This window comes from Pseudoliparis swirei, chromosome 16 (genome assembly GCF_029220125.1).
Source record: "Pseudoliparis swirei isolate HS2019 ecotype Mariana Trench chromosome 16, NWPU_hadal_v1, whole genome shotgun sequence".
In the NCBI taxonomy this organism is placed as follows: Eukaryota; Metazoa; Chordata; class Actinopteri; order Perciformes; family Liparidae; genus Pseudoliparis; species Pseudoliparis swirei.
Window position 1 is genome coordinate 22,714,690 of NC_079403.1, and position 20,691 is coordinate 22,735,380.

Consider the following 20,691-nt stretch of genomic DNA (forward strand, 5'->3'; position numbering starts at 1 on the left):
TTTGTGTGTGTTTTTTTACCAACTTTTATTACGCCGTATTCATTTCAGGTGCATTATCCCATGTTCCGTACTCGTCGTGGCGGGAGGGGGGGGGGGGGGGACATTACTGAGCGTAACAGCACCATTAACGCTGAGGTCAGTCCGTGTGTGTCTCCACCTCGCTGTGCAGCTGCAGGAGCACGGAGGTTACTCTGAAGACAATGTGTGTGTGTGTGTGTGTGTGTGTGTGTGTGTGTGTGTGTGTGTGTGTGTGTGTGTGTGTGTGTGTGTGTGTGTGTGTGTGTTAGTGTGTGCTCTGGCTTCGGCTCCTCTTTGGACGCCGCCTGTAGAACTCTCGTGTCCCTCCGTCCGTCTCTCGGTGTCGTCAGCCTCTTTGGCGTCCGGCTGCTGGGCCCCGGAGAGGGGGGGGGGGGGGTCTCATTCTGCAAGCTGCAGAGCCCTCTAGTGGTGTGGAGAGGGAACTGCTCCTCTCCCCCCCCCCCCCCACACACACACAGCCCTCCATCGAGGTCTATCTAGTTGTGTGTGTGTCTGTGTGTCTGTGTGTGTGTGTGTGTGTGTGTGCGTGGTGACACTGTTTGGAGTACGAGTTTGGAACAGGTGAAACCTTTTTTGATGTCGCTAGAAATCAAACGGATGCCCCCCCCCCCCCACCGCTAACAGCTTACAGAAACTAATAAATAAATAAGTTGAGATGTATTTCCATTCCCCGTTTACACACACATCTCAGTCTGGATTCTGTGATTTTTGTTGTTGTATCTTTTATTTTTCCAAACCCGACTTCCGTAATGATATTTATAGTATTTGACAGTTTTGTTTGTCCTTGGTTTAAACAACCTGTTCAAAGGATCCGCTGGAAACAGGTCCTGGATCACAGGGAGGGGGGGGGGAGTTTAAATTAAACATTGCTCACACTCTCTTCTTCCCTCCTCCTCCTCCTCCTCTCTGAGACGCTGTTCTCCTCGGTGATCCCGCTGATTTCAAACGGTTCCCATCGGCCTCACAGCTGCGTTTTATTGTCGGTTAATGAATTTGTTTTGCAGAGGCTTTTTGTTCCCTGGCCGGGAGGAGGAGGGCCACGTGTGTGTGTGTGTGTGTGTGTGTGTGTGTGTGTGTGTGTGTGTGTGTGTGTGTGTGTGTGTGTGTGTGTGTGTGTGTGTGTGTGTGTGTGTGTGTGTGTGTGTGTGTGTGTGTGTGTGTTTGTGTGAGTGTGCATTAGTGAGTGAGTGTGTGTGCGTTTGTGTGTGCGTGCATGTGCATGTTTGTGTACAGTATACATGTGTGTGTTTATGTGTGTGTTGCCCTCTGCATGCATAAAGACTCTCTCCAACATTGTTTCTCTCCTCTTCATCTTCATCGCCCTCGTCTTCGTTGACACATCTAGAGCTTCAGGATGTTGATCCACCAGGTTCCAGCGTGACCTCATCGCTTGTGTCTTCTTCGCCGGATGTTATTGGTGATAAAGAGACGCTGAGAGCCGGCAGCTTCCAGCAGCAGGAGGTCCCACAGTCGGGGGGGGGGGGGGGGTAACATGGCGTGGCCATGGCGACAATGTGGACACCATGTGTGTGTGTGTGCGAGAAGAAGGGCGTGTATACGAGTTCTCGTGGCGGTGCCCCCGAGGACGGGACTTATCTCTGTCCTCGGGCACGGTCACCACGACGACACGAGAGAAACACACACACACTCACACACACATGGCCTCCACATTGTCCGACCTGCAGCCTCTCATGCGACCGAGCGGCTCGTTTCGGTGCGTCTGCGCCGAAGTCAGGGACTTTCTACGTGCGGAGGAGCGAGCAGATCTTCATCGCCACGGCGCCCGCCTCCTCCTCCTCGCCGCCCGTCCCTCCGAGCTGATTGCAGAGAGCAAACCTCTCGCGGCCGCCGCAATGACAAGCTCCCGAAAGTATTTTAGTGATGTCCCACCAAACTGGTGAGAAGCCAGAATAGAGCTTCTCCCTCATCCCATATTGGTTCATCCCTGTCTCTCTCTCTCTCTCTCTCTCAAACACACACACACACACACACACACACACACGTACACACCCGCGGAGGCAGCCCGGGTCAGCCATGTGCTCGTACCACAGTGTGAGAGGAAAATACCCTCTGGTGCAGGGGAAGTCCCGCTCGGCTTCATCCTCCGCCTCATCCTGGGATGATTACACGCATGGGAAACAGGGCTTTAGACTTCCTCCAACACACACACACTGATGCCAGTGCACACACACACACACACACACACACACGAAGGCAGCACCCACGTTCAGGACTGAGGTATCAGGCCCACAGGAAACTCTGAATTAGAGTTTTTTTAGTAAACACACATGGGGGTGGGGGGGGGGGGCATCCAATCACCCATTACCCATCTTATCTCTACTCTTCCTCTCTCCCTTCCTCTTCTATTCCCCCCCTCCTCTCGTCTATCTCCATCACCCACCCACAGTGTTAGAGTAGCTTCAGCTGGCGGAGGATGGAGAGGGCTGCTCCTCCTCCTCCTCCTCCTCCTCCTCCTCCGGAGACGGATGGGATGCGACGGCGTGTAGATTATGGCATTAGTGTGTCGTCACACGGCCTGCGCTCGCCCCCGACGCCCGGACCGACGCGCACGCCGTGGGTTCGGCGGCCCGGCCAAGACCGGCCCCCCCCCGAGCGGCCCGATTCCCAGCGGGGAGCGGGCCGGTCGGGAGCCGGTTGGGTTTCTCGTGGGTTTGGACGGCAGCTTTGGGTTATTAGTGGGGAGGAGGCGGGGCTCCACTGGAGCCCATCATGCACACAGACGCGCTCACACACAGTTTGATATGTGGAAAGCCTTCGAAAAGTGAGTTTTTTATTGTTTCATAGATTTTGGAAGATCATTACAACATTGTAAACTAAGTTATGTGTGTAAGAAGTGCAGGTGGTCGTCATGAGGTTACTTTAAATTTACTTTAGATTTTCTTCTGCATTGGAAGCCGATGAGGAATCTCGTGTTCAGTTGGTCTCGCATGCCGATGACCTCACTGGTTTCACAGAACCCCGTAGACGTGGAGCTCCCCGCACCCCGACCCAGAATCCTTCACTGTGGGAGAAGAGCAGCCGGTGTGACCTCTCCCCTCCCCCGTTGCGTGACACCGCTCCGCCGCGGTTCGCGTAGGAGTGGCGAGCGGACGGCTTATCCAGGCCGCGGCGTTTGTTGACGGGCTCTGGCTCGGGGAGTCGACCCGGGGGCCCGCGCGCGTTCAAGAAGCGAAGAGCGTTTCCAAAGGCCGCTCCTTCCCGCTCCGCCATGAGTGTTTCGTACCGTCTCGTTTTTTGCTTTTGAGAACCTTCGAACCTCCAAACCCTCGGGCCTCGGCCGTCTTTCTCCTGGACAGTGAGGTGTCTGGGGAGCCTTCGCTCGCTCCGCCGGGCCAACAGCAACACGGAGACACCAGAGAAACACTCCCTGAAGGAGCGTGGGGAGAAAAGAAGAAGAAGGAACGGCCGAGAGAGAGGAGACAGAAGAGAGAGCGAGAGAGAGGAGAGAGAGAGAGAGGGGAGACAGAGGAGAGAGAAGAGAGAGAGGAGAGAGCGAGAGAGAAGAGAGAGAGAGGGGAGACAGAGGAGAGAGAGAGTGGAGACAGAAGAGAGAGAGTAGAGAGAGAGAGTGGAGACAGAAGAGAGAGAGGGGAGAGAGAGAGAGAGGGGAGACAGAAGAGAGAGAGAGAGAGAGAGGGGAGACAGAAGAGAGAGAGGAGAGAGAGGAGACAGAAGAGAGAGAGGAGACAGAAGAGAGAGAGAGAGAGAGGGGAGACAGAAGAGAGAGAGGAGAGAGAGAGAGGGGAGACAGAAGAGAGAGAGGAGACAGAGGAGAGAGAGAGTGGAGACAGAAGAGAGAGAGAGAGGGAGAGAGGGAGAGGGATGGAGAGGGAGAGAGAGAGGAGGCCGGTCCGTGTTTGTTTGATTCTTTGGCTCCTCCCTGTAAAGCATCGCTCGGTAAATGTGGGAGCTGAGCGCTTTTTTCTCTTTCTCCATCAGAGGTCGTGTCTGAACCCGGGGGCCGGCCCCCGGCTATTAACCCTCTCTGAGGGTTCGGATCCCTTTTCTCCCCGACCTCTTCCCATCCGGCCTCGCCGCTTGTTTTTCCTTTTTGTTTTCCCGCCCTGTTGCTGCAGCAGAGATAATAAATAACGCTTCTCCGTTTCCACCGCGGCTGCCTTTGCGTCGCTTGTCTCGGGCTTATCTTAAACACACATGTTCACGGAGCCAGTGTTCATCTCGCTGCCCCTTTCTTTTTGTTATGAAAACGTATCATTTCTTCTCTCTCTCTCTCTCCTTTTTCTGTCCGGGTCTCACTGACCCTCCTGTGTGTGAATCAGCCCGCTAATTGACAGCCAGTCATAACAACTCACCTTGGCTGTCCAGCCCCCCCCCCCTCTCCACCCCCCAGCATCTCCAAAATCTCCGACCCTCTCCTCAAAGCATGGCGACCGTGGCACATTCTTAAATGCTGCCTGCCCCCCCACACACTTTTTTTGGGGGAAACTCAATCTATTTGAGATCAGTAGCAGCTGAATTTGCTCTCCCCCTCAATCGGTTTTGGCGAAATTGGCGTGAAAACTCCAGATAAAAATCACTTGGGGGGGGGGGGGGTGTCTGGGTTCTGGGTTCTGTTAAGGCAGGAGGAGGGAGTAACAAACGGCGCCTTTGAGGGGAGAGGCAGTTGGGGGGCCGCCGTGAACCCGGGGGGATCGAGTGTCGACTCAGGTGAGGAGGAGTCAGGAGTGCCACCCCCCCTCCGTCTACCCTTTCTCACTCGCCCGCGGGGGGAACCGGGTCACACACCCAGGGGACCGGTAAGAGCGGGGCACACCGAGGGGCCAGCGAGAGCACACACACATGAGCACACATGAGCACACACACATGAGCACACACACATGAGCACACACACATGAACACACACACATGAGCACACACACATGAACACACACACATGAGCACACACACATGAGCACACATGAGCACACACACATGAACACACACACATGAACACACACACACATGAGCACACACACATGAACACACACACATGAGCACACACACATGAGCACACACACATGAGCACACATGAGCACACATGAGCACACACACATGAGCACACACACATGAACACACACACACATGAGCACACACACATGAGCACACACTACCCGGGGAGGTGGAGACTACACCTGTATAAGCAAGACTCCACCTAGAACAACAGGTGAGGGAGAGGATCGGGTTCTCTGGGACGAGGATGGCGTCTTAAGAACCTGTGCATTAGTGAGTGTATGTGTGTGAGAGAGTGTGAGTGTGTGTGTGCATTAGTGAGTGTGTGTGTGTGCATGAGTAAGCGAGTGAGTGAGTTTGTGTGTGTGTGTGTGTGTGTGTGCATGAGTAAGCGAGTGAGTGAGTGTATGTGTGAGAGTGTGAGTGTGTGTGTGCATTAGTGAGTGTGTGTGTGTGCATGAGTAAGCGAGTGAGTGAGTGTATGTGTGAGAGTGTGAGTGTGTGTGTGCATTAGTGAGTGTGTGTGTGTGCATGAGTGAGTGAGTGTATGTATGTGTGAGAGTGTGAGTGTGTGTGTGCATTAGTGAGTGTGTGTGTGTGCATGAGTAAGCGAGTGAGTGAGTGTATGAGTGTGAGTGTGTGTGTGCATTAGTGAGTGTGTGTGTGTGCATGAGTAAGCGAGTGAGTGAGTGTGTGTGTGTGAGAATGTGTGTGTGAGAGTGTGTGTGTGTGTGCATGGGTAAGCGAGTGAGTATGTGTGTGTGTGTGAGAGTGTGAGTGTGTGTGTGCATTAGTGAGTGTGTGTGTGTGCATGAGTAAGCGAGTGAGTGAGTTTGTGTGTGTGTGTGTGTGTGCATGAGTAAGCGAGTGAGTGTGTGTGTGTGTATGTGTGTGTGAGAGTGTGTGTGTGTGTGTGTGCATGAGTAAGCGAGTGAGTGTGTGTGTGTGAGAGTGTGTGTGTGAGAGTGTGTGTGTGTTCAACTTTCTCTCTCGGTGTACATCGTAGTAACTACCACAACAACAACGTTATGTGTGTGATACATAATGTATCACACACATAACTTGTTGTTGCGTGCGTGCGTGCGTGCGTGTGTGTGTGTGTGTGTGTGTGTGTGTGTGTGTGTGTGTGTGTGCGTGCGTGCGTGCGTGCGTGCGTGCGTGCGTGCGTGCGTGCGTGCGTGCGTGCGTGCTACTAAATTATCCAGGTCGCATTATTGTAAAATAATGAACAACAATGTTGAGAGATGAGTCATTATTTGTCTTTTTTTTTTAACATGTTCAGCTTCTTCAACGTGAGTGTCGGCTGAAGTTTCTGTTTCATTCTCGTAAACAGACTTTGTTTGGCTCATGGTTGAGATAAACAAGCTCTGGAACATCGTGACGGGTATTTTTCACGATGAGAAAAAACGTTTATTGAGAAAATAACATTTCTTTTTAACTATATATTTCAAATAGTTTTTGTTTGTTTACTTCCTGGCACATGTTTTATACCGACAACGACGATGACAAGCACAAAAGCAACTAAAACACCCACAAATATATTTTAAAGAGGAATTCAATTGACGAAACAATAAATAAATACACTAAATATAAATTACCTGTATATTGACTGTCTTGTTATTTATTATCTATTTTTGGGGTAAAAATTGTTCAATATCAGCTCAAAGCGTTGTGGCCGTCACATGAAATATCTTTTTAAAAATATGCATGTTGCTTATAATTTTTCAGTCTTTTTAATTTATTTTTTATTTTAGTGTTTTTAACGTGTAAAACATCGTTTGGGTTGCATTCATTAATCATATATTCATTTAAACTTTTTTCTTCTTTTTATTTCTTGTCTTAAAGCAGTTTACCAAAAGAAATGAAACAAATATGTTGTATATTTTTATGGCTGATTAATATCTTTAAAATGCTTCTCACCTTCGCTCGTCCACGTGGCCTTGGGCAAGGCACTTAACCCCAAAATCCTCCCGTAGGCGTTCTACTGTGTGTGAATGTTAGTTACTGGTGTGCAGGTGCAACCTTAGCCCCTCCCACCAGTGTTTGGGCGAATAAAGAAAAGTAGTGTTTGAGCTTTGAATGGTTGGAAGACTAGAAAAGTCCATTTACCACCTAGTTAATTACACAAGATCTTTCAGTTTCAGATATTCCTTTAACCCTCCTACTACCTTTGGGGTCAATTTGACCCCAGTCAATGTTTAACGTCTCTATAAATATGATTGACATACATTTTTTTGCTTCATATTTCATGACTTTTCCTAATTTATTGGGGACAACTGGGAAAACATAAAATTCACATGATGATATGTTTTCATTGTCCTGTCGACAACTTGTACGCATCGGTGTTCTTCGGGGTCAATTTGACCCCAGGCTGTTTTTCGCTGTGTAAATCATAGAAGGAATATCAACTTTGTTATATATTTAAAGGGCTATTTAGGTAGTCAACAAACAAACATAAAGTACCTCACACTTAAACTTGGGAAACAATATTAATTCTAATCGTTTTCTGGAGGTTTTAATTGCTGGGGACAAAAAGGGTAAAAGATGTTAGTAAATTTGAAGGTACCAGGAGGGTTAAGTCAAATTATATCCTCAGTACATATTCAAAGCACCATTATTCCGTGTATGTTTCTAGTGCTGCCTCTGGCTGAACTTGAGGCCTGTGAGAGGCACGTGAGTCCAGATGAAATCCAGTGGATTTGCACCGACAGATGACCCGACTGTAAAACCCCGCTCAGATGTTCTGGATAACCAGCGAGGCGGAGGCCGCAGTCCGTACACCTCGCCTGTTTCCGTTTTGTCTGCCTTGGAGCCGCTCCCGTTGGTTTAGACGACTCATCGCACGCACCTCGCGCCCTCGGACCGCTCCGCCGGCTCAAGTCCGGTCTCCTGTCTCGGCGTTGTGTTCATTTGAGACGCGGCGTTCTGCAAACCGCTCCAGCCAGAAGCAGAAAAACAGAAATCACGTGACTTAGTGCTGCGCTTTAATGTGTGACAGGTGTTACAGCTCTGAGTCCCCTCGTGATCGCACCTGAAACTGCTCCTCCTGCCGCAGTGTCCTCCTGACCCCTTTGTGCAATGCGTCCTCCATGTCCTCCCCCCGCTAACCTAGATGAGGGGACAGTGGGGGGGGGGGGGGGGGTCTTGCGTCATTCTCTTCTGAGAACCTAACGTACGAGCACATCAGAGACTTTGTCTTCCCTCAGCCCTGGGAGCACATCCAGAAAGAAATTAAAGGAAGATTACTTCAATCCTCCTCGTCTAATTTCGGGCTCTGTAAATAGACGGCGAGTCCAGGGCCGTTGCTGTCTTCACGCCGCTCTTTTGAGATTCGCATGCAACCTTATACGCGTGTCTTTATGCTCATTTTTTAATGCGGCCGGTGTGTGCACGCTTTCTAGTGTGTCCTCTCTCGACTGTGTGTGCGTGCGTGTGTGTGTGTGTGTGTGTGTGTGCGCTTGTACTTCTCTTCCCGTGGGGACTTCGACCTGACTGCACACAGACCGATGGGGACCCTAGTCCCGGTGGGGACCTAAAACGAGGTCTCGCCCTCTACATCTCTCGCCCTGTCGTGCTCTCAAGCGGCCTCGCCTCCGCGCCGTTTCCCCTGCGACCTCGTTACCAAAGCAGGGAACCCAGACCGTGGCCACGGGCGCTTCAGAAGAGCACTTTACGACCTAATGAAAGGCATCTCCGCTCCGGCGCTGAAGACAATGCAGTCTGAAGTCTCTCTTTTGTTGTCTGTTTGTTGACAACATAATGCCAGGGCTAATGACGTTACGTTGGAAAAGCTTGGTTGAGTGCTCTCGAGGGCCGCGCCGCTGAAACCCGATGATCGCATGTTTTCACTGCATTGCGTGCCGCCGCCACACTGCACTTTACACACGGCCTATAAACAGGGACGCAGCGAAAGGAGTTTTGCATTGACTTGAGGCTCTGAGAACCAATTCTGGTTATGCAGCATAGAAAATATCGATAGACTTAAAGAAACTCACAGCTAGAAGCGTCTGGGTTCAATCTGGGCAGGACGTGTTCACCAAGTTTTCTCCTCGGTGCTCCGGTTTCCACCCGTACAGAAATGGGGGGATTGCTTCAGAAAGGAGTACCTGGTAGCAACACCCACATTTAAATATGCGGATCATAAATTCAGATTTCCATCCCGGATTGTCCGAGGACCCGGTTGACCGACCACGCTGTGGTTTTTAATACTCGTGGCAGGCAGCGGTTCATTTGTTTGTCCCGTTTACACCTCCATAGCTGCTGTTTCCGTATCAACGTCAACTTTTTAACTCAGATATTATGCAGAAAATATCTCTATACATTGCCTTGCTTATAGTACGGCAATATATTGTATTGCTTGATGGTACACAGCCCGACAATAATAGTAAGTTAAGTTAGATACTTAATTGTAAGGAACTGTCTTTGGCTACACCACAATGAAAAATACTTTTCAGACATTACTCGGGGACAGTAAAAACATTCTTAGAATTTAATTCTATGCAATCAAATACAGTTCAGCCCTGTGGGCTTCCTGAGGAAAGCAATTCATAAATCCAGGTACAATGGATGGGCCGGCTATTTCTTTTTGGTGTCCGGTACCGACCCGGTTGCATCCGCGGTGGAGACATCCAAAGTCAAACTGCGAATACAAAAGCTGCTCCGAGAGCTTTACACATCGTCAAACAAGACTTTCCCACAGTAGTTCGACCACAGTCAGACACTTCACACCCCTCCACTTTCAGACAGCCGCCGTCACCGGCCGAGCCCACCTCGCTCAGGCGCTCCTGGCATGTGTAAAGACCGGAGCCTGGATATTAGATTAGAAAATTACCCCGGCACCAATCTGAAAACCAAATAGGGACGGTGACAGCTAATGAGAGCCAGTTGTTCTCGACTCCATTCCCATGGAAAGTGAAGGAAGTCCGATGACTCCGCCGCTGCTTTTCGAGGCCAGGATCGCAGCAATTAAGACGGACCCCAGGGTGCCTCACTTTCACTCTGGTTGCAGCGTGTCTCCTAATCCCACCTCTCTCCACATCTGGCCTTCATCGCACTTCTAATCAGTCACCAAATAAAAAATGTTCTCAGTCTGGCTGCAGTCGTCCAGGGGATGTAAGACAAGGAGTTCTAATCGAGATGTTTTTGTATTACATGTAAAAAGGGGCCATTCATCCATTCATCAGCCGCGTTCCTCCTGCCAAGAATCTCTCCGGTGAGCTTTAGCCCCCGCAATAACTCCATCATAGAATTTCAACGTCTCCGCCGTCCCCCCCGTTTTGTTTACCATACGTCCCCATAAATCGTGTTTATTGTCAGTGATGGACGCGTTTGGCGATAAAAAGTCCGCAGCGGCAGCATCCGGTTCCAGCCAAAGAGATTATGTGGGATGAGCAGAGTGAGGCTGTGTATCATTTCTGAACACTTACATCACGCCGGTGGAGCCGTTTTCGCCCCTCTTTTGTTTGTTTTCACTAACACACTCGTGGCGTTAATCTACAATTGGTCTCCTGGCGTCGTCTGAACGCTGACTAATCAAAGCACATCGCGTCGTGCTTATACAAACAGCCCCGGTGTTATTGCAGCGATGCGGGGGCCACATCTCGCCGTGTCCTCGCAGTCACCCCCTTGACCCGGGCGTCGGATTTTTCTCGATAGGCGGATCCCAATCGGGGCTCGTTCGTTCAGAGCGGTGGATCCGTCGACGGGTGACGGAAGCGAAACGTCTCCCATCAGACCTTTTAAATCATTCTCCGTTGGCCAAAGCTCACGAGCAACGTGATGGCATTTTGGAAATCCTAATCATTGTCCTCTTGTGATATAATGACTTGTGCAACCCTTTTGACATAGCGATTACGTACATGTGTCTGAAGAACTAGGACAGGTCCAAAGGTGGGGGGGACGAGACCCCAATGATGACCGACATGTCCTGGGGTCATCTCAGTGGACTGAAGACAAACACAAACAATGCGAGACCGCCTTGTCCTATCATTGCTCTCCATTTCACTGATATCGTTCTACTGGGCTTCTGAGAACGTATAAAGGTCGGAAAACATGGACTGAACGAGAGCAGTAATCTCTGAGCGTCTTGCTAGGGCGCTCAGAGATTCCTGCTCCGTTCGTGAAGGTTTCTTGACTCGTTTGTAGTTCTAACTCATGGCTAATAAAGACAACCGTGCTTAAACTACTTTTGATTTCTCACAAGGTACCGGAACATTAATTTCCACCACAGCGAGCACTGGGAAGGAACTCGACGTGTTGAGCGTGGTGTCGTAGCTCCGCCCCCCCGCTATGCAACGGCAGTCCGCCTTGTTTGTGAGCAAACAAACGGTGTGTTCAGAACGTTGTGTTTTTGTAGTTCAATCAATTGTGAAACAGGCTTTTGGGCTCCACATCTGCCGGAGCCAGGCTTCTTGTTGCTGCAGTTCCACCACATGGACCGCATTAACGCGCCCTTTTTCACAATTTTCATCTTTTTCATACTGCTTTTTTTTAAAATCAGTTTGAATCTTTTGGTTTTTGAGCAGAAGGCTTGTTCCCAAATCATAAAAGCAGCTGGAAACATCTGTGTTCACGTTTCCTTGTCTGCTCATCTTGCCTTTTTGTTTAATTTTCCCGTTGTTGTTCCAGTTCGAGGTTCCACGGACCGTTCCTCGATAGGGTTGGGGATCGTTTGTGTTTTTTACGATACCGGTGCTTTTAAAACGATACCGATGCCTGAACCGAAAAAAGAAGCACAATGAGGACATTAAAAACCTCTTCGGCCATATTCCCTGTAAAAGCCGTTATCATGGCCGCGCTGACAAAAAACAGATATCAGCTACGAGCTAGCTCAAACATGGTTATAATGGCTAAGTTGTTATTTGTTGGCCTACTTTTATGAATGCAAGACTTGCAATCGACGTTTGCTCACGCAGTCACACACGGTGCACGCCTCCGCTTTCAAAGTTAAATATGAGAGGCTATCGTAACCTGCTGACAGGGCGGAGTCACCAGAGAAGTTCAAAATAATTGTTTTTTTCAATTTCAATCGGCTCAGGCACCGAAATGTGCATTGCGGTTCGGTCCGGGTGGACCACATTGACACCGGTTGTCGTTACCCAACCCTATTCCTCGAGGTAGACCAGCGTGGTCCTCGCCTCTCCTCCTGAAGGCCTTCCAGCTGACCCAGAGCGCAAGGAACGTCAACATGCGTGAATCAACGCTGTCACGCGGCGTCAAGGGAAGAAGACAGTGACTGGCAAAGTAAAAGCGAAAATATTCTCTAATTCAGTCTAAACTCGAGTTGATGGACTACAGAGAGAAGGGAAAAAGGCGGTTGTCTCTCGTGCTGCTCGCCCCCGGGAGGAGGGAGCTTGTTAAAGAACAGCCCCACTGTGTTTAAAGTACAGTTGACAGTCCCTCCGAAAGCACTCTGCATCCTTTTTTGCGAGGCTCCAAGGTTGCGACCTTCCGCTGCCTCTTTGTTGTGGTTCAGCCGGAGTGCATAGCAGGTTGCCTTTGTTATTGGAACAAAGTTGCCTGTATTAAATGACCGCCTTTGATGCCCCCTTTTTTCTCCTCCTTCTCCACGCTTTGTGGCCACTGTTAGGGCGCACAAAGAGCGGTGACTTCGTATTATAAATGTCTTCCCCCTCTCGAGGATGAATTGCGGCCTTCGTGGCATTCGGGTTAAGTATTATTGCTATTATTTTGGGGTTTAAGATGAGGTATGAGGCCTTGAAGTTTTTAACCTCCATCAGCACAAAAGCTCCGAGGCCTGCTTCTCGGCTTTATGGCCCCCGGTAAACAATAGCGGTGAGCACAGCAGGGGCCCGACCTGTAAACTCTGATGCAGTCAAGATACAGAAGTTAATTTCCATGCAGGCCTCCGGCCTCCTAGGAGCTCCACTGAATGCTCCTGTCAAGGACATTTAGGAATATAACTTGCAGGTTTTTGGGGGGAATTTGACTGTAGAACTATAAGAGAACATGTGTGTGTGTGTGGGGGGGGGGTGATCAACATGAAGCAATATTTGAACCTGAGCTCCTAAGCTGACCGTACCAGACAACTGAAACCGTCCCGCCATTGAGGGCCCGACGTGCTGCTAATTACCTTCGCATTGAAAATGCGGAAGGTAATGTTTTGATCGCTGTGTATTTATTTATTTATTTATTTGTATGCGTGTTATTCGCATAACTCAATAAGTATTTAACCGAATCGCATGAAATTTGGTGGGATGGTTGGTTATTATCCGGGGACCATTTGATTAGATTTTGGGATCGATCGGGTCAAAGGTCAAGGTCAAGGTCATGAAAGGGTCAAAATCTTCTTGAATCGCATCAAATTTGGTGGGATGATTGGTTATTATCCGGGGACCATTTGATTAGATTTTGGGATCAATCGGGTCAAAGGTCAAGGTCATGAAAAGGTCAACATCTTCTTTTTACCATAGCACGGTCAATTTCTATCCAATTGGTATGCAACTAATGCCAAAATGTTCATAATTCAATGCCCAATCTTGTGATATGCGAAGGTATGCGCTCTACCGAGTGCCCGTTCTAGTTGCAACTGGTCTTCTCCCAACAGTAACTGTCATATGTGCTGGGGTTAGTAGAACAGGCGTATGTATGTACTGCCATGAGTGGTTAACCTGGGGGGGGGGGGGGGGGGGTAGCAAGAAATGGAAACACAATACATGAGAAGTGATTTCTTGGGGGTGGAAGAAAAACTTGATATAGTTCAGAAATGTGTCTCTAATGTGTTTCTGGCTCTCTGACGACCCTCGTGGGGTCAAACGGCCGACCTGTTGCACTCGGCACTAAAGTTCCCTTTATGCACCGCGCCGGCTTCACCTTCCGCCGCCATTAACACCGTCGTCACTTCCGAGTGATGTCAGTCCACTATTATGTCACCGGCAAACATTTCACCAGACGCTCTCCAGGCCCCGTTGTCATAATCCTGCCATGTGGTGTATTTGCTTCATGCGGTGTATTCCTAAATCTTTTTGAGAGCATCCTGAATACACAGTAAATTTGTGTTTCTTAAATGGTCTTTTGCTTTACTTTGCTCCCGATTTGGGTGCTTTTGATGCGTGCCTATTAAATGGGCCCTCTTTAAAGCAGTAATGGACCCCCTTTTGTTACCTTGACTTTATTTATTACATTATAGCCCCGTCAACCGCCACGGACTTCTTGGAGACCGTCTAAAAACATCCACATGTTCACGTTCCCTGATCTCTGAACTCCGAATTGCAACCCACTCATTCGTTCATCTGGAAAGGATCAGCCGTGTTCGCATGTTCTGTTTGGCATGTGAAGAGGGATGTTGTCATGTTTTTTTTTTCTCGAACCGGCCGGCCAACTCCGTAAACGAGGGGAGGGGAGGGGAGGGGGGCGGCTGTTGCATTTGGACAATGTGACATTTTGCTTCCGCGCATTAGCCCCCCCCCGCTCCGGCCCGAGCTGCTCCGTGGTGACTCTTGTAAATATGGGGTCAGAGTTCAACTCAGGTGCGCCTCCCGTGCGGTCGCCGTTTTGTGGAGAGACTCACGCTTTCACACGTTGGGGATTATCATCCTCCATTTTTCCCAGAATGTTCTGCCTCGAGACTCTCGAGGGGATGACCTCATGATTGGATGGTGTGTGTGTGTGTGTGTGTGTGTGCGTGATCACGAAGTTCTGAGAGAGATTGCGTTGGGATTTGGAAACAGTGCTTCAGTATATAATCATATAATAGAAAGTAATGGTTTGAAGAGGTGGATTTCATCTGGGACCGGGCCCCGCTGCTAGAGTGCATGTTTGCATTCTGAATTTATTGCCCCTGTCAATGAATAAATTGGCCAAAGGTTAAAGAATATAGACCGCTGAGCCGTTAGTTTATGGATTTCTCTGTGTGTATACCTGCTCTTTTTATGTAATTTTTTTTCCGTAAGCGCTTCACGAAGTAATCCCGTTTATGAAAAGCGCCGCTGAGGATCAAACCCCGACTCCGTGCGCGTGTGAAGTTGCATGGTTGCGATTGCATGCATTGATTCTGAGGAACAACTCGTGTGTGTGTGTGTGTGTGTTTGCTGTGGTCGGCTGTATTCTCATTGTTTCTTTGACTCCACGCCCCCCCTCCCCCCCTCTCTCTTCCCCCTCTCCCCCTCCAGTTGTGTTCCCCATTATCCCTTATTCCACTTGTAAGCACATCTAAATATAGACCCAAGAATTTGCTTCGGGGGCACTTCTCTTAGTAGTGGCGGTTAAAGAGAAAACGGGGTATTTGCTGTAATTGTAAATGCATGTGCGCACGGGCCCGAGCTCGGGGAGGAAGACGGAGGAGCGTTAAAAAACAACAACAATCTGGCAGCTCCTCCCGGTCGACTCGCCGCGTCTCCCGGCAGCTTATTCGTCGTTCGTGGACATTTTTGCCCCGTTTCCGAATACCTTTTTTTTGGTGGAAAACCCTTACCTCGGTACCCGCTTAACACGACACACGTGGAGACGAGGCCCCCCCCCCCCCCGTTCCTGCCTCGTCTCCCCTCCCCGGTGCCAAATCGTGTCCATTTGTGCAGAAAAGAAGTGCACACATCCTGTCCCTATTAGCCGATCCTATAGCGGCCCCCCATGCACGAGGAGCCCCGGACCAACAGGACAGAACAGCGCTTTTTTTTTTTTTTTGGTATATGGCTCTTGTTCTTTGCCTTTGATGACACTGTTTAGAATAGGAAATATCTAATAAGTCAAGTATTCTGTCTAATGTGCTGCCAGTGGGTTTAGCGTTTGCCTGGAGGTCTTGAAACACTATCTCCGCCACAGCAATAATATACATTTTTGTAAAAAATCTCGTGGGGTGGGAGGGAGCGATGTAGAGATGGGAGGGGGGGGGAGTCAATGCAGTAATGGCAACCATGTGCAGGTTGAAGGGATGGGAAGGGGGGGGGGGGGGGCGGGGGACATACCTTTGGTCTTTTTCGAGAGAGCTCTCTTCCCCCCCCGTATGTCTCTTCTCTATTTCGTCCAATTGATCACAGTTGTGTTTCAGAAGGCCGGCAGTAGCTAATTGAAGCTGACGTCGTAGCCGCGAACATGAAGGGGGAACACGGGCGGGGGCTCGATAACGGACATGTCGGAGGATGTGATGATGATTAATCGACCACGGTGCACCTGACAGACCCGCCGCTATCGGAGGAGCGTTTCCTTGATACGACACAGATGAAGACGCTGACCTCTCTGCCGTCTTTCTTCTCTCCGTGTTTACTTTCTGAGAAGGAAAGGGAGTCCTTTTTTTTTTTTTTTTTTTTTGGGAGCGAGTAGATCTCGAGCAAAGTACGGACGCGAACGATGCGATTTGAACGGCGTGGAAAATTCACCTCGTCAGCCTCAAGTTTAAATATTTCAACTTTTTCAACGCCGAGTTGCGAGAGCCAATCGGCGTTGAGCTGCTCCGCCGTCGGGGAATCTAACTGCTGCTCTAGTGGAGCTGGAAGAGACACTCGGACGTAGAGGTGAAGGTCACCGAGCTGTGTGAGCCTACGGGTGATGTCATGTATAAATATATAAATATATGATATTAATGTTATGAACCCAAACACGAGGGCATTAGATGTCCAGACGTTTGTGGGACGTCCTCAACACGTATGAAGCAGAACTAGTGGTGAGTTCTTCATGGTGGATGAAGGAGATGATAACTGTTTCCACGGAGATAAGCTCCGCCCCCTCTAAGCCCCGCCCCCTCTCAGGCGCGAATGTCACGAAAAGCCACTATTATTCAAGCGAGTAAACTCGCGCGAGTAAAGAAACTTTTACTCGCGTTAACAAAGTGTTTTTATTCTCAGCATCTACAACAATTCACTCCGTGCTTTTCGTTTCTTCAGTTCTTTCTTTCAGCGTCAGTCCGATATAAATGTGATTTGTTATTCGGTCGGTATAGTTTTATGTCGTCGCCTCGTTCCCATTTCACAGTTTTAAAGATGGCGGCGCTTTGGTCGCAGCGTAGGGATGCCTGTTTCCATCGTCACGACAAAACCCGGCAGCCGACTCCAAAGTTGATTTTTTTTTATCTGTCACCGAACGATTTTTATTGCCACGCAGCTGGAGCTCTCCCGACATCCGTCAGGTCGGAGCCGAGCATGGAGGCCCCCCCCCCGGACCCTTCAGAGCCACACAACGGAACGGTGGGATTAGAAAAAAACACCCCGGAGCCGTCTCTGTGGCTCTCCCATCGCCCCCGTTCTTTTGGTTTGTGCCTTCCTGTAATGTCAAGATCCAAACAAGAGAAAGAAGAAAAAAAGATGCTCTCCATTTTTATTTGAAGCTGCGATTCTAACGCGGCATCTTGGTTTGGTTTGAGATAAATGCTCTTAAGTTCGTTTCCATGCAAATCCATCTGCACATGTTCGGAGTCTTCCTTATCGGCCCCTGAATAGATCTAGTCGGGGACGTTTTTTGAGCTTCTCCTTTTTGACCGTGTCTTTGACTGATATAATTGAATAACTGCTGTTTGTGTGTGTGCACTTTATCATGTTCTGTCTATTCGACTGTATCTCGATGGAAGAAGAGCAAAACTGAAAAGATGTGTGCAAACTGGGGCAGCACTTATACTGAATAGTGCAAATGTTGCACGCTTGGACACAAGGACATCCAGGCGTGCATGAGTTTAATAACTGTTTATCACAATGAGTGACTCTACTGTAGCCTATTTTGTCTATAACTAGCTAATACAACTAGCGTAGCATTTTCCTTTCTTCCTGAAGGACCCCTGAGCTGACCCAAGTGCCTGCATGAGCTTTACTCGTCCTAACCAGCATTAACTGTTGACACAATTGCAGATACACACATACCAGGTGAATAAATTAATACATTAATTTTATTTAATTAAATCAATTAACAATCAATAAAAATAAGAAATACATGAAAATATTGGGTGGTCAATGTCCATTTCCTGATATTGTGTCCATTGTTAATGAGGGCCTCACACAAACATGACGTCCGAGTAACAACATCTGTACCTTCTTCTTCAATTTCTTCATCGTTCTTTAACACCAACATTTGGGAAACTCATCTATGCCCATAAATAGTAATAATCAGAGTCCAAATGCTGGCCCTGGAGGGCCGAGGCCTTTCCATTCCACGAGCCTCTCTCCGTTTGCTGATGCGTTGTACGTTGCCGTCTCTCCCAGGTGCACAGGTGCGAGCAGAAGCGCGGCCGGCGCGACCCCGCGGCGCCGGGCGGCGGCGGCGGCGACTCCTCCTCGTCGCGCCACAGCACCGCCGGGCAGGACAGCGGCTTCGGCAGCGACAGCGCCCGCGTCATCCGCATCGTCCAGATCGAGCAGCAGAGCGGCGCCAGCCACCACCGCATCGCCCGGCCCTCGCGCAAGTCCGCCATCACCAAGAACCTCAGCTTCATCCCGTTCGACGTCTTCCTCACCGCCGGCCGGCTGTCCGTCATGACCTACGCTTGCTCCAGCATCCCGAAGGCAGACAACCCCGGCACGCCGGAGAAGAGGGAGCCCGGGGACAAGGTAGACCGCGAGGCCCTCTCGGCTGTCACTTCACCCTCGGTTTTTCCATGTGTGCAGATTTAGTTAAACCGGTGGTTCTCAAATGGGGGTACGTGAAGGCCCCTGGGGCTACGTGAAGGCCCTCTCGGGGGTATGTAGACCCCTTGGGGTACGTGAAGGCCCTCTCGGGGACGTGAAATTTGTTTACAATATATTTTAAATGAGCATCCATTAAAAAAAGCCTTTGAAAATATTATTCAGGAATATTATTATTAAATAATTATTATTATTAAATAATTATTATTATTAAATAAATATTCAATCAAATTAAATAAATATTCAATCAAATATATAAATGTGAGTTCATGAACTGAATTGTATATCGTATATATTATATGCAAAATGCTGCGTATTCAATTTTTTCTTCCAACCCAAAATGCTTTGCACTTGTCAGGGGGTACATAACTCAAAAAAGGTTAAGAACCGTTGGTTTAAAAGCGATATGTGTCGTATATGTGGGCTTTTTCAGAATCATATTTCAAATCAACTTTGCAATTTAAAATTACTTTACGTGGTTTACGAGAGGGATTTCATGCCGTGCGCCTTCATCCAATTTAATTTAATCCAATACGATGACGTGTTTTATGCTTTCGGCGTCCATTCAATCTGTCACTGCCCATCTAGCCGAATATATATACGTATAATGTGTATTGAAGAGCTGCTCTTTGCACTCATTTCAGGGGTAATTTGATCCAGGCTGATATGTAGGTGGACTGCTTCTGGGCTCCAGCTCAACACTGTCCCACAAACACACACTTGTCACAGGCATTTAAAACCCTCGGCTTTTCTTTTTTCCGGTAATAAGAACGTCTATTTGCTACACTGAGTGGCCATTTTTTTTATTTTGGTGGTACATGTGCACGGCTGGTGGATAAGATCTGTGTAAACTGACGTGTTCCCATCTTCTCATGGAATCAATGCCTCAAATAACTCACAACACGATAAACTCTACTTCAGGTGGGAAAAAGTTCCCTCGACCACCCGGAGGTCCCGTCCGAGGCTCCACCGCTCCCAGCCTCCCCCCCGACTCCAGAACCGGTTCCGGCCGCCCAGAGTTCCCTCGCCGGGATCACCGCCGACGACATCCTCAACGGCAACAACTCGCGGCCGACCTCGCCGCTGCTGAGGGGCGGCGTGCCGTCCCTCGCCGGCCTGCCGACTCCCAGCCGCTCTTCGGCCCGCCAGGCGCTGGGCGTGACCGTCGTGAGGCAGCCGGGCCGGAGGGGCGCCGCGGACCAGCTGCTGGAGCCCCTCCTCTACGTCCAGGTGACGCAACCCTCGGCTCAGCTCAGCTGCCACCACCGCAAGCAGAGGATGGAGCTGTCCGTGTTCGACGTGGCCTTGAGAGGCGTGGCCTCTGACTACAAGTGCTTAGGTAAGAGAGAGCAGGGGGGGGGGGATATGGAATGAACACCTTTATATCCTCAAAAGAAGACTCTCTATTCATTATTATCCTTTTCCCCCTCCTCTTCTTTTTTCTTCTTCTTGGAGCATCATTTGGTGTTTGTTGTGTTCTTTGTGTGTTGTGTACACTGTGTACCTGAATATCAGATGTACCAAGACATACAACTGGAACATTTACAAATATTCTGTGACTGTATGAAAATATATATTGCTAACTGAAGAAAAAAAGTGAGTTAAAAAAAAAAAGAAGACTATCAGACGAGCAAATCTGACACACTTGTCATGCCCTCTAACCTTTTCCTCTTTCTCAATCTCCTCCTCCTTCTCCCAGACCCTGGGAAGACTCTCCCCGAGTCTCTGGACTACAACGTGTTTTGGCTGCAGACGGTGTCGGGGGAGTCGGACAGTAAGACGGGCATCCCCCCCCCGCTGCTCTGCCTCCAGATCAAAGACTTCCTCAACGGACCGGGTGGGGATTCAGCACACACTCAAAACACATGCCGCTCACGCTAACACGCTAATAAGCTAACACGCTAGCAAGCAGCTAAAGCACCGCTTTTTTACTTTGGCTGTGGGGTCAAAACACATGCCGCTCACGCTAACACGCTAATAAGCTAACACGCTAGCAAGCTAACAAGCTAGCACGCTCCTTTTACTCGCCGGGTGGGAATTGGGCACACTCAGAAAACATGCCGCTCACGCTAACAAGCTAATAAGCTAGCAAGCTAACAAGCTAGCACACTCCTTTTAC

General features: G+C 49.3%; 1 protein-coding gene across 4 annotated transcripts in view; it reads left to right on the top strand.

Annotated features, from left to right (window-relative positions):
* LOC130206618 (intermembrane lipid transfer protein VPS13B-like) overlaps positions 1–20,691 on the top strand; it is a 401,351-nt gene that overhangs the window by 277,707 nt on the left and 102,953 nt on the right. For all 4 annotated transcript variants that reach the window (XM_056434667.1, XM_056434665.1, XM_056434669.1 and 1 more), the window contains exons 35-37: positions 18,153–18,497; positions 19,494–19,911; positions 20,272–20,409. In XM_056434667.1, the coding sequence (XP_056290642.1) occupies positions 18,153–18,497; positions 19,494–19,911; positions 20,272–20,409 (901 nt within the window). The remainder of the gene's footprint in view (positions 1–18,152; positions 18,498–19,493; positions 19,912–20,271; positions 20,410–20,691) is intronic.